General features: G+C 40.7%; 1 protein-coding gene across 1 annotated transcript in view; it reads left to right on the forward strand.

Annotated features, from left to right (window-relative positions):
- PDE11A (phosphodiesterase 11A) overlaps nucleotides 1-15,000 on the forward strand; it is an 830,139-nt gene that overhangs the window by 658,531 nt on the left and 156,608 nt on the right. The window contains exons 13-14 of the mRNA XM_082260061.1: nucleotides 1,522-1,631; nucleotides 9,311-9,401. Coding sequence (XP_082116187.1) covers nucleotides 1,522-1,631; nucleotides 9,311-9,401 — 201 coding nt within the window. The remainder of the gene's footprint in view (nucleotides 1-1,521; nucleotides 1,632-9,310; nucleotides 9,402-15,000) is intronic.

Here is a 15,000-nt window from a genome sequence, read left to right on the forward strand (position 1 = left end):
ATGTTATGTTCTTTGATGTTTTGGAACTATTTGACATAGTTCAATGTAGGGGTGGATGATGTGAAGGCGCCTTGTTCTTAGGGATTTTTTTAGATTGTAGAACCTGCTGCCCTTTTAATTGCAAGATGCAATACAAGCTAGATAAAAATGGTAAAAAGGCGCTGGTATCTCTGAATATAAAATAGATATCAATGGTGCACCAATTTTCTGAAAATAATATAAATGTGTAAAATACAAATATCTGTGACCAATTAATTAATGTTATAAAATTAAAAAATGAATATAAGGTGCAATGTTTGACAAACCCCAGGCATTGCACCTTATATTCATTTTTTAATTTTATAACATTAATTAATTGGTCACAGATATTTGTATTTTACACATTTATATTATTTTCAGAAAATTGGTGCACCATTGATATCTATTGTATATGTCAATGTAGCACTGACTCCCTAGGGAGCTACTGAGATGTTGGATCCTCCTGCCATTCCCAGTGATGACCTGTCTTGTACCTGAACCCTAATAATCTCTGATACACCAGTAACAATTAAATAGGTTTTATTAAAACAGGAATAAGCCCTGAAAGAGATGTTTATTTAAGCATAAGCAACACATACAGCGTTAATAAGCATTGAAGGGTTACTAGCCAGGGCTACATCAACTATTTTGCATCTGCATTTAATGCAGGAACAAGACTGCATGAAGTTGCAAACAGATGTGTAGTGTACAGCCAAAAAACGTTTTCGGTTTTGAATAGAGGGGATGGTTAAAGTCCCAGTCATTTTATTTTTTGCACTCTGTGTGTTGTTGAAGGATTATCCATTCGCCTTTTTTTTTTTTTTTGGAAATGCCAGTTAGAAGAAATCCCTCCAAAGTGAGGGATATTACCTTCTTAGACAGTTGTCACCAGAACAGGTGACCTCTGTACCATCAATGACTTCTGTATCTACACTGTGGAACAATTCATTCTCAAAGTTTACAGCAAAAGAATTTAAGTCATTCCACTCAGCTCACTGTGCTCCTCCCTCTCAGAAGTGACTCTGCAGCTTTGTAGTCTTTAATGAAAACATAGGGCAGGGTGAGCTGAACTACTGAAAAAGATGACTTTCAGTGCTTCTTCTGTAACCGTTAGGATTTAATTGTTTCACAGTGCCTACAGCCACAGAGGTCTGTGGAGCTTGTTTTAAAGCTCACTTCTTCTTTAGAACATGTAAATTTGTAAATATCCATAGTCTGATAGTCATGGGTTCACTGTAGGATGAATACCAATACACTTATACAAAAATAAAGTAGTCAAGTAGCTGTGCATGCTTCAGGGTTCAAGTATATTGCATCAAATGCATCATTTAGATTGTAAGCTCTGCCAAGCAGGGCCCTCTGATTCCTCCTGTATTGTGCTGTAACTGTACTGTCTGCCCTTATGTTGTAAAGCGCAGCACAAACTATTTTGGCGCTAAATAAATCCTGTATAATATTAATAAAATACAGTATATACTTATTTATTTATTTTTAAACCAACAGACTGCAGGATTCCAGGAGATGCTGACCGATGTTGAGATTTTGGCTGTAATCGTAGGTTGCCTTTGTCATGATCTCGACCACAGAGGAACCAACAATGCCTTCCAGGCCAAGTAAGTTAAAGTAGAGTTGCAGTATATTGCACATGTAAATTCATGGTCTAACCTAATTTTCCTTGTCAGGAAATAGGAAGTTTGTTTTTATGTTCCATGAACGCGACCAGCCATTACTATGCTTGCACATTATGGGAAACAATCCAAAAGCTCTTCTTAGTTTAATTGGAGGATTACTGTCATTTCATGCTGTCAAATGCCGTTTTTCTTTTAATGCAGGCCTCTTAAATTAAAGTAGGGTCTTGCACTATGCTTATGTTAAAAATACTTAAACATTGTATATACTGTGAGGGTTTAGCATCAAGGGTAGTTGCAGCTCCACCAACAAAGACAGGAACACCATAATAAGTTCATGCACCAGTGTTATTTTCAGGATTGCTACCTGTTTTGTTCTTCAGGAGTGAGGTATAATGTGCAATTCTTTCCCCATAGGGGTACAGCAAAATGAATCCTATATTTGCAACCTCTAGCTGGATAGCTTTACTCTCAGGTCGGTTCTTAGCCACTGAAATTAGTCCTCCCATAGTCTCAAAAGACTCCATGTCACCTGACTCAGAGTAGGCCCCTGACTTTAAATATCCACCTTTTTATCCAGCTTGTGAAAAGTGAGTGGAATGGTGGTGATGGTAGTCTCACTTTCTGTTCCCATGAGAGGAAGAGATTAGAACTGTCTCCAATGGAGACAAACCGAAACATACATACTTATTTTTATTAGCATGGGGAATGGTGAGAACCTTTTTACATGCTATGTGCCATTTTCTGTCCTGGTGACCACTGTACTTATTATTTCTTGTCCTGGTGTTACAGGAATAACAGAGTAACAGATACAAATATAAACCTGATAATGGGATGAACTCTTCCCTACTCTGTTCAAAAGTAAAATAAAAAGAAAATTGGCCCTAACTTGGAGCCAATGACTCCTGCTGTTGAGTGAACCAGTGAAGAGAGAGAGAGACCAGGGAGAGCCACTGCTCTCATGTACATCACTGGATCCAGACCGGGCTCAGATAGGTATAAGGTGGAGCTTGGGGGGGGGGGGATCTACATCCAGAAGGTTTTTTACCTTAATGCACAGAATGCATTAAAGTATAACTATAGGCAAAACTTTTTTTTAATTTTGGATAAAGTAGAGATAGATTAGAACCCCTGACAATTTTTATTGCTGTCTGTGCCCCCATTAAGGAGATTCAATCTCTCTATTTGTGGTGTTTACTATTATCATCGAAAGTAAAAAGTAACTTAAAAGAAAATTGCTAAATTTTGGGTTGTCCCCAGAACAGTAATAGAAGGGAAATGTTCCAATGGGGACACTAGTTCTGGTGGCCTGAGGGGTCCTCAAGAATTTCTCTTAACCACTAAACGACCGCCCGCTGCAGATGTACTTCGGCAGGCAGCCGCTCCTGGGCGAAACCCTCTACATGTACGGCGCTCGCTCTGGAGAGTGGCGAGTGCGTCCAGCCGGCGGTACGCTCCTGCTCATCAGCAAGAAAGCTGGAGCGTGTGTCAGGCGGCTCTGATTGCTGCCTGACACTCTCAATCTCTCCCCGCTGAGAGAAAAGGACGGACGGCTGATGTAAACACAGACGTCCGTCCCTCTGCCTGCAATGATCACAGAGACCATGTGATCCTGCTATATAGGATCACATGTCTCTGTGAACATTTCAAAAGCCCAACCCCCCCCCCCCCCCACAGTTAGAATCACTCCCATAGGGTCACATTTAACCCCTTGATCACCAATACTGTTAACCCCTTCCCTGCCAATGTCATTATTACAGTAACAGTGCATATTTTTAGCACTGATTACTGTAGTAATGTCACTGGTACCCCCAAAAGTGTCAAAAATGTCAGTTAGGGGTCCGATCTGTCCGTCGCAGTCCCGCAAAAAATTGCAGATCGCCGCCATTAAAAAAAAGCAATAAAAATGACATAAATCTTTCCCGTAGTTAGTAGACGCAATAACATTTGCGCAAACCAATCAAAATACGCTTATTGCAGGGTTTTTTACCAAAAATATGTAGCAGAAAACAAATTGGCCTAACGTTAAAAAATTTTGATTTTATAATTTTTTTTTTTTGGGAATGTCATATAGCAGAATGTGAAAAATATTGTTTTTTTTATAGCGCAAAAAATAAAAATGGCACAGGTGATCAAATACCACCAAAATAAAGCTCTATTTGTGGAAAAAAAAGGACATCAATTTTATTTGGGTACAGCTTTCACGACCGCGCAATTGTCAGTTAATGTCACGCAGTGCCGAATCGCAAAATAGGGCCTGGCCATTAAGCAGGAAAATCTTTAAGTCCAGAAGTGGTTAATTTGCAGGGATTTCCTCTCACTTTCTGTTTGGCAATGAGACAGGAAGTGAAGAGAAATCTCTGCAATGGGACAGAGATGGTGAAAACAAATCTGACAGCGGTATAACACACCCTTGCTCTATCCAAAATGAAAAAAAAAAAAAAATGTGCCTATAGTTCTACATTAAGGTAAAAAGCCTTGAGCCTTTACAACCACTTTAACTACCCAAAGTGTTACTAATTTTCATCCAGCCTCTATTTTATTGCATTTGTTATTTTGAAAAGCGTTTATAAGAGAAAACTAGTGCTGGGAAAAACGCACTTGTAGATTAACCCAATAATTGTTTGTGTATTAACTCTTAATGGTTTGGGTTACTGGAGGAGTGGCAGGAATGTGACCTTAACTACAGACTTTATAATAAAAAGTGTCCTTCTTTCTCATCTTGGAAAGTTTGGAGGTATGGTGTTCCCGCCGGGGGAGATTAAAGCTGGATACACACTATACCACTTTTGTTGTTTGATTTCCTTTGCATTTACCAACAACTATGTAGTGTAAGGGTCTGTCTGATTGCATACAAATTGAAAGTGTTTAGGTTTGACCTCATATTATATGGTTTGGTAAATTGGAAGGAAAAAATCTAAAGATAATTGTATAGTGTGTATCCAGCTTAACTCTCTATATGTATCCTAGCGAATATTATCCTTGAGGCTAAAAATGATGGGAAATTCTAACATTTTAAAATGTCACCAGAAAAGGAATAGAGGCGATATCATCCAATGGAGACACTTTTTCTGGTCACCATTGTCTAAGAATGGGTCTTCCTTCTTACTATTATGTCTGAATAATGGGAATTAAAGGAAAATTCCCCCAGTGGAATACATATGCAGGAAAAAAAAAGGCTCACATGGTTTTGACCATCCCTTTAAATACCCAAAATAATAAAACAATATCTAGTTATAAGTTATTTAATATAAGTATTGAAACAATAGGGTCACTCTGATAGTCAGACAACTAGCAATTTTAGGAGAGCTCAGCAATGGTAGCCTACAAAAAAAAGAGGGTTTCCCTGAACTGTCTTTGAAAGTCTTAGAAATTTTTTGCCACAGAAATCCATCCACTTTGGAGTAAACATTTCTCAGACAATTTTAGGTGAACCTGAAGCGTGATGATTTTGCCACGGGTGTCATCTTCCTGCCGCCTTGCCATCGTACAGCTGCCCGGCTGATCAAATATCAGGATTGTGCAGCTTTGCAGGAAACACTCCAGGGAGGCTCAGTCTATTCATTTCCTAGCGTAACCTCTTACACTCATTTCTGGGGAATGAAAACCCATCTTGTCACCATAGGCTGAGATCCAGAAGTGAAATCGTAAGGCCCATAAATCTTTTGTGACAGTCCAATCCTATTCTCCACCCCCTCACAACAATTCTCCATTTCATAATTACATTCCTTCGTTTCTTCTCTGCCATTTTCTAACCACTCGAACACTGGAGCCAGGCTCGTTCCTAACCTCTGCAGTGGTGTAGAGCCCTGCACTCAGAATGCCAGCACTGCACAGCCACACAGCAGCCCAATTAGATGCAGAGTGGAACAGAACATGATAAATGGGGTTTCCTGCCATTGTACACTTCTGCAGAACACTTCTACCAATCCCAGCACAATTAACCTTTTTAGCATCCAGCATTGTGTATAGAGGGGCAATTTTAAACATTATTACATGGTGGAGGCAGTCAAAACAAGCTACTATTTCATGTCGAAGGCATTCAGGCTTATGGAAGAACTCTGCTCTAATAGTAAAACAGAATATTGTTCTTAAGAGAAACTACCATTTTTTTAAAATAATTGTGGATGATGCTTACATTTTAGTTTGACTTTTGCAGTCAAATGTGAGAAATCCCCACTCATTTTTTTGTGTTCCCATTCACACAGCATAACCAAAAATGATGTATTTTCTTTCTAGATGTTTCTTTGAAGCAGGTTTATACATATAACTCTATAGGCAGCTTATATTGTTCAGAATAGCTTGGAATGTACAATTAGGGCACAGATGTACAGTTTTTTTTTTTTTTTTTTAAGTACATTAACATACAATGTACCACCCAAGCCTTGAGATATTTAAAGCGGAGTTCCACCCAAAAGTGGAACTTCCGCTTTTTTGCTTCCCCCCCCCCCTCCGGTGCCACATTTGGCACCTTTCACCTTACTGTTTTTGACAAGTACCCTTCCCCACTTCCGGGACACGGCGCCGCGGCCGTCCGTCTCGGAAGTTCAGCTCCCCTCCTCCTTCCCCCGCCGCCGAGCCAATGGAAATGTGCAGCGCGCTTCGCGCATGCGCAGTAGGGACCTGGCCGTGAAGCCTCAAGGCTTTACTGCCGGGGTTCCCTTACCAGCAATGGCGGCTGCAGTACCCGACAGCCGATGGAAACATCAGCTGCTGTGCCGACATCGCTGGACTCCAGGACAGGTAAGTGTCCTAATTTTAAAAGTCAGCAGCTACAGTATGTGTAGCTGCTGACTTTAAATTTTTGGAGGGGAAGGGGGAACTCCGCTTTAACCCTTTGTTAGGGCAGCGTACTCATCTAGTTTACAACTGGTAATGAGATCTGCCAGCACAGTACAGACAGGGTTAATAATGGAAAATATAACTCCACAGCCCACTCCTTAACATTACATAGAAGGGGAAAGCAAAGTAGGATTTTTAGGCAAGTAAAAGGGTAAACAACAATTTTAAATATTATTTTTCAAGCTATGCTATGTGAATGGGGATGTATAACAAATATAAAGTAGGTGTAATCCCGATTTGACTGCATAAAATGGAATACACTTTAAAGCTATTTTGGCCCTACTTCTTCTATGGATCACAGAAGTGTGGTTAGTTATGCACTCCTGTGACCTGTTTTCACTTTAGCCCGCAGTCGGCTGACATCACCCAGCCAGTCCAGGCCCTGGATTGATCCTGACCTTACTGTTGGGATCGACCCAGATGCCTGGTCCAGCAGCTAGCATAGCCTCTCAGTGAGCCACTGGGAGACTGAGCATGCCGCTCCCACCCAGTGAGCGCTGGAGGGGCAGAGCAGTGGGGAGAACTGAGCGATCAGCAGTGTTTGTTTGCTCAGTTCTCAGTGCAGAGCTGGCAGGGGACAGATACAGCATCGGAATGATGCTTCATTCACCAAGATGAATTGAATTTTTTTTCCGAATCCCATATTTCTCTTTTAATGTCACTCTACGTTATTTATTTTACTTATTTTAATTATTTTATTTCAAATGCAGATTTTTAAATGTTTTCTTTCATGATTGCCTATATGCTGGGAAATGTGTTATGCACTGTCATCTTTTTTATTTTAAATTAAACCTATGAAACAATGTTAAATTTACATCCCTAAACTGCAGATAGCCATGCACTGTAGACATCTACAGGAGACTGTATGCATATGTTACCAGAAACCTCAAATACGCAATTAGCAAATTCAGTTTCCAAAGTTGTGCTGTGCCCGTTCCTCCTTCTTCCAGCGGCTTACTATGGCTCCATTTTTTTAATGATCAATGTTGAGACAAGCATGATGAGAAGGCAGTTGCTAATAGAGATTTAGCGCTCATGGGGATGAATTGTGCCTGATCTGAATGTCTAACTTAAGTTTAAGTGAGCAAGAGCCTGTTCACACCAGAATTTCTTAGGAACTCATGCCACGTTCCTGTGTGGTGTGATTTTTCAGCCTATTCATTTGAATGGGTGCAAATCACACCAGATTGCAGAAAAAGTAGTGCATGAACAACTTTTAAAAGTATGCTTCACCAAACCGAATGGTACTGCAGTGCCATGAAATTTGGTACCCACAAACCCAGTGCGTTTGGGATCTGCATTTGGGGTGCTGTTAAAATTACATTGGAACCAGGGCAGTACATTTGAACGTGGTGCAGAAAATGCACTTGGGACTCACCGCTTCTGCACTGCATTTTGGTGTAAACCAGCCCTTATAGTTAACACTGGCTCACTGTAAAAGTAGGCCCCAGGATATCCTGAATACAGCTGCACATACTCCCAGTTCCCTGGGTTCAGGCACTTCCATGGTATGATGGAGTCAAATTAGAGAAAACCAACAGTGTACACCTCAACCCTTTATGCTTTCTTCACATTGTACCATTAGTCAGTAAAGGTTTTCATAATGCAAGTTGAAAGTTCAACTAGAAGTGCAACTTGACTTGGGTTGGGGGTCTACTTGGTGTGCAAGTTTGCAGATAATATATACTGTATGTTTGTATAACCACAGGGTGGTACCATGAATACAGAAATGACAGAGAGGTGCCATGTCCTATCTTACTTGGAAAACTATATTGGAAAATGACATGGACCTTTATAGGCACAAGGGTACACAATTAATTAAGGCTCATCTTCTTTATTACAAAATTGTTAAAAAATAAACACCCTATAAAATATCACAATGTGAATATTGCCTAAAGAGCCACCAATTACACCGAGGCCCATCCCTAGTAGATGTATAAGCGCCCAAAGTGTAGCGGCTGCCAGTATCCAGTCAAGCTGGGTGTAGGTTGATGTGGCATATTAAGGCTCTACATATTAAGGCTCTTTGGTGACCCAGGCAAGCCTTTAATAATGGTATTGCACCATATGTATGCCCTGTCAACTTCCCGACCTTACACGTAGGAGTCGATTTAGTAAAGGCAAATAGGCTGCTGACTTGCAAGGGAATTTTCTCTTAGCTTGGAGAATGAGGTGAAGCTCCTCTGATCTCCGTTTTCTAAAAATATATTGTTGTTTTATATCAATTGTGCATCTTTTGCAAAGTGAATTTTCACTACATTCACTATGCTAAAGGATAATTCAACAGCCTATTTGCTTTTAGTAAATCAACTTCAAGGTCTTTTTTTCTGACTACACCTAAAAGAGAACTTTAAGTTGGTGCTACCAGGGCATTTTAACAGTGAAGTGTCTGGGCACAGCATGTCATTGATCAGCCTGAGCAGCCTGTTGAATGACAGGGGGTTGGTAACTTAGTATTGACTTGGCTAGAATTTGAGGACCTGTGCAGAACCTTGGTCTGGCATGCAGGGGTTCTTCAGGGACAATTAATTACATGTCAGAAGTGAAACTTCCATGAGCTGCATGGTGCCTATTAGGTTGGATATGTTTTAGGCCCCTTCTTTTATTAAATATGTTTTCTGTTAATATAACAGCCAGAATAAAATAGGGTTTAAATGCGAAGAGTATGTATGACATTGCTAGGACACTGAGCACTGAGTCATTGTGCCACTGATACTGCTCATCAATGTTTTTGAACACAGCAGGGTAATGACTTATTAAACGGTACATTGACAGGTCCCATCATACTGAAATGTTGTCCTTCTCTTCTCTTCTCTGGCCAGGACCGGCTCAGCTTTGTCTCAGCTCTACGGAACATCTGCCACTTTGGAGCATCATCATTTTAACCACGCTGTCATGATTCTTCAGAGCGAGGTACACAGATAATTGGGAGACAGAGAGAAGCTATAATATGTTTAAACTGTCTCAGATCTGAGCCTTACAAACAATAACTTGGGAACCTGGGAAGAAATATTTTTTTTTTGCATGGTTTTATAAAGCAAAAACAACAATATGTTCAGAGATACAATGAATATAGAAATAGTTTTACGAAATGATGTCAACTTTGAGCTAATGCTTTGCAAATTTTAATTGGATCTTGGGCAATGTTCTAAAGCAGTAAACATTACAGAATTAAATACATTAAATAAAATTTTTCAAATTCCCAATAATATTTATTGATATTAAAGTGGAACTTTAGCCAAAAAATTATGTCCTGCTAGATCACTTCAGTCTGGCCACTTTTGTAGGTATAGCTATGAAAAATATTAACAATAAGTATCTGTACTGTTTAAAATGCAGTAATTTACTGTCCCACCCTGATCTCCACATGCTCAGTTTTTCTCCATATTTAGGCATTTTTAGGCACTGCTGAGTTTGTAGAGGCCGATCTGCTGACAGCCTAAGGCCCCTTTCACACAGGTGGACCGTTCAGATCCACCTGTCCGTTTTTCAGGCGGATCTGAACGGATGCCCCATGCATCTCTATGGGGCAGCGGATATCAGCGGAGACATGTCTGCTGACATCCAATCCGATCCGTCAAACCTGGACGGATGGAAACCCTATTTTCCATCCGTCCAGCAGATCGGAACGGATGGGATCGGATGAGAACAGACAGATGGTCCGTTCTCATCCGATTCCCCCATAGAGAACAGCGGGGACCTGACAGCTGAGAGCTGCCATCCGCCGCCTCAGCGGGGGATCGGCAGATCGATCCCCCACTGAGAAAAGCGGAGTCTGTGGACGGACTCCCCTGTGTGAAAGGGGCCTTAAAGTACAATTAAACCCTCCTATCCTTTACAGCCAAGGAAGCTGCTTCCGTTTTGATCTGCAACTACCATGGAGCTGCACATGTGAACCAAGTGTGACAGTTAGCAATCCCAGCATTCCAGGAATGTAATGGCACTTTTCCACTGCAAGTACCGGCTCGGCTCTACTCGGCCCTGCTTGGCCCGGTTTGCTTTTAAACTGCTGGTACCGCATGGTACGGTGTTGGAACGGTTCGGTACGGTACGGTATGGTTTGCTTTTCCACTAAAGTAGTACTAAAGTTAAGTGGGTGGGATTCTCTGACCAATCAGTGGCTAGTAGTGACTGCATGCAAAGTATTGTGGGATATGGTACCAGGTATGGTACCTCTTGGAACCACAATCGAGGTGGTACTGTTTTTGAGAGCCGTACCGTTCGGTTCCATGCAGTGGAAAAGCGCCGCTGTACCGTACTGAACCGTTCCTACACCATACCATGCGATACCAGCAGTGGAAAAGCACAAAAGCGAGCCGAACCGTTCGGTTCCATGCAGTGAAAAAGCGCCATAACTGTTTGTTGATACTGTTAATTCCATGGGTTTAGTTCCGCTTTATGAGTTACTGTTGTTCAGGGGCTCTGGGCTTCAGCAAAATGGCAGCCTCCAGCAAGAAGAAACAGGAGCAATGCTGGAGGCAATTTACAGCACACACTGATTTTGGCTGCATAATTATTAATGTGGAATGTATGTTCCTCCTTGCTAAAGAACATTTGTTTTTATCAAGTTGTTATAGGTATAGTTTCTAGTTAAAGTGGAACTAAACCCATCAATTTAACAGTTTCAAAAAACAGTTACATTCCTGGCATGCCGGGAATGCTAATTGTCAAATTTGCTTGTGTTCTCAAACAAACTATCAAATCAAATGGCTGGTGTCATAACTGATCACATGTGCAGCACCACAACAGTTGCAGATAGGGTTGCCACCTCATCCCTTTAAGCCAGAATACATATTAATTACACAGGCTCTGAGGCGAATGTAATGCACATAAGGCACCAAGTGAGTTTAATTACCACCTTAATCAGCCACAGAACCTTTGAAAATAATGTGTGTTCTGGGATGAGGTTGCAGATCAAACAGAAGTTAAGATGGCAGCTTCCTTGGCTGAAAAGGATAGGAGGGTTTAGTTCTGCTTTAATGTTTCAGAGATTTCAGAAGTGACTTTATCTATGCCATTGGTACATTTTTTGAATGTTCTGAGTCAGAGTGATGCCTAGGTCTCTGTACATTATCCACACCTCAACCTGACTGTCACTTGGGTTCTGCTTAGCATAACTAAAGGCAAAACTTTTTTTTTAGTTTAGGATAACGTGGAGAGGAACTCGGTTTTTATTGCTCATCCCATTAGCTGTAGTTAACATTTACCATGAGAATTTTGAATTTTCTTTATGATCTCATGGATTGAACACAGGAGGGATGGGGAAGGGGGGGGGGGGGGTATGAAATGTGAGACAGACAAGAGGTCAGGAATGTGTATGGCTTATATCACAATAGCGATTCTTTAAATAAGTATTTATTTCATAGCACTTTCTCCATTGTGTAGTTTATTAGCATGTACTTAAAATGTAAATTGATGTGCTTCTGATCTACACAAATTAGCATATAATATTCAAGTTGATGTTTTCCAATTACAAATGAAAAGCTGACAAATCTTGATTGCATGAGCAATTTTCCCTTTGCTGAAATAAATCATCACTATAAATAAATAAATACATTATAAAGAAGATCTGGTGCAATCGATTGTCACCAGATGTCTTATATTTAGCTAAATTCCTAAATTGAGTCCACCTTTATTTCAAAACATGTCACATGATCTCATAATAGACACACCTGTTTTTTGGAAATCGATTAGAAAACGTATCTAAACAAACAGCATCACAAAGGCCAAGATGCTATATTATAGAGAAGCAATAACCTGGTCTGGGTTAGAAAAAAAATCCTAAACAGTGTCAAAATTAGGAGTATTGCATCACGTTTATATTGATCTGTCTATGGCCTCCAAAGGGGATATTCTTCAAATTAGGAGTTTAATATCGGTATATTGTGCAAAGTAAATTACAGGTGCATTTCTTAGATTCATCCACCAGATGGCACTAAGGTACCTTATCTTCCTTTTTCTAAAAATATTTAGCTTGGACAGTATTTGTACTTCTGTTCTTGTTTGAATAGCTCCAACATGAATTACAAGGGACTTTAAAATGTTGTTTACAAACAGAACTATAGTGTGATTTCAGGGCTATGGGAGACTATTTTTCATATGCCCTTCAATAAAAAGATTTTGCTTTTAGTTATCTATAGGTTACCAAATGAACTTTCCTCAGTATGGAGGTTAATGATGGCTTAAGGTGATTATTAATAATTTAGTCTCTCTGGACTATGAGCAGCTAGTAACTTTTACTATACATCTCAGAAATGGGTCACACCATGGAGTCACAATGACCCTGTATAGCAGGTTGCCAGTAGTGCTGATGGGCATAATGCTATTAGGAAAATCAGTTATTCTGTGCTGTATTTCCCACTGACACAAGAAGGTTCTATCCACTAGTCACCTTGTTCCTATTTCATATTTTATGGGTAGCGTGGTGCTCCGGATTTCCCCACCATTCAAAAATATAGAGATAAGCTAAGTTCCATGTCCATTGACACTTATTTGCTCTATATTACCAAAATTATTGGGACGCCTGCCTTTACACGCACATGGAATTTAATGGCATCATAGTCTTAGGCCATAGGGTTCAGTATCGAGTTACCCCACCCTTTGCAGCTATAACAGCTTCAACTCTTCTGGGAAGGTTTAGGAGTGTATGTAAATCAAAAATAATCAGCGCAAGCCCACATTAAACAGAAAAATAGAATCAATCAAAATTCTTGTGCACAAGGCTGCAAACAATCAGTGCCAAACACAAAAACACCAGTGAAAACTTAAAGAAAATAATATTGCTGCGTCAAGTCTTTCATTGGAGATAAATAAATAAATAAATAAATATGTTTGGTGTACAAAATGTTATCACAATAACTCTAAATCAGTCCATCAACTGTGATACTAAAGTGATAAATCAATTTCTGAGCCGTGATTATAAAATCAATAATATTAATAGTCCCAATCCTCAGTGAAAATAGTGACTGAAAGAAAATCAAAAAATCTTCATCCACAAACGTGATCAAAAGTGCTGCATGCTTCACTCCAGGTGCTCCGATATATCGGGGGCCGATATGCACTTTCCCCGATCTATCAGAATAGGCCCCTGAGGTTACCGATATTGCCGATATTTAGGGAAAGTGCATATATCGGGGTGATGCCTGCAGCTAGAGACATCACCCCTTTACCGGCGTCCATAGCCGATGGTCGGCTGACTTGTAATGACAACCGATGCGGCTGAGAAGCCGCTCGGCTGTCATTACAAGGAGCGGGAGGGGACGTTCCCCCCTCCCACGGCTCGCCCGGGTCTCCCGTCCCACCGGGAGACCCGGGCATCCTACCTCCACCGCCGCCGAAGAGAAGACTTGGGTCTCCATGTAAAAAACCCGGAAGTGATGTCATGACATCACTTCCGGGTGCTCGAATTAAAAAACTGACAGCATTCAAAACAGCCAAACTTGGCGTTTTGAATGCTTTTCAGTGTCGGGGAGGGGTTTGGGGTCTTTTAGACCCTCAGATCCCTCCACAAGGAGTACCTAAAAAAGAAATAAATAAAAATTTAATTTTAATGTCTGAATATATCGGCCGATACCGATATCCGATGACCAAAATATCGGTATCGGCATTAAAAACGATATCGGTCGATCACTAGTTAGAACCCCATTATCCCCAACAGGAAGATCCACTCTCTATATTTGTCCATTTCACCAATGTCACCAGGAATGAAAGTGAAGGTAAATTAAAAATGTTGTGGCAACATCACACCAGGAATAGAAGAAATCTTCCAATGGGGGCAATTGTTCCCCTAACAGCTGTTTAATCTTTAGAAAGATTTCTAATGTCATACCTCCCAACTTTTTGAGATAGGAACGAAGGACATCTTTTAGCAAAAGTATGTAGGCATAGGACACACCCCCTGCCACGCCCCCTGAAAGCAGAATTATACAAAAAAAAACACTCAAATGCTTTTTTTTACCACTATTATTCCTTTATTCTGGCTTTTGATATTTACAAATGCAGCCATTTAGAAATTAGATGAAAGGTTTAGCACTAGAAAACATGTTTCGAAAGATAAAAATGTGCATTGTATATGCAACTATATAGATCAGACCAAAATGAGGGACAAATGAGGAGGAAAGAGGGACAGAGGGACTTTGCTCCAAATCAGGGACAGTTGGGAGCAATGCAGTTGGCATTGGAAAGATATCCTGTCACTTACTGTGACCAAACCAAAAAAAAAGATGGGAGGTGGATTTCTCTCTTTGCAAAGAGGGAGGAGGATTTAAGGCTGGGTTCACACTGATGCGAATTGGATATGGGTTTCTCCGCATCCGATTCCCATGACAGGAGAGTGCGCCCGGCTCTCAATGGAGTCCGTTCACACAACTCCGGGGCAGTGGATTGCATAGGGGTCCTGTGCTTCTTTGGCTTAGTTTCAGGTCCAAATTCAGGAAAAAATGTGGCCCTGATCCGTCCCTGAAACAGGGAAGAGGGACGCACCGGACCCCTGCTGTGAGCCGCATCCTCACTA

This window comes from Pelophylax lessonae (assembly GCF_965119305.1).
Source record: "Pelophylax lessonae genome assembly, chromosome: 6".
NCBI lineage: Eukaryota > Metazoa > Chordata > Amphibia > Anura > Ranidae > Pelophylax > Pelophylax lessonae.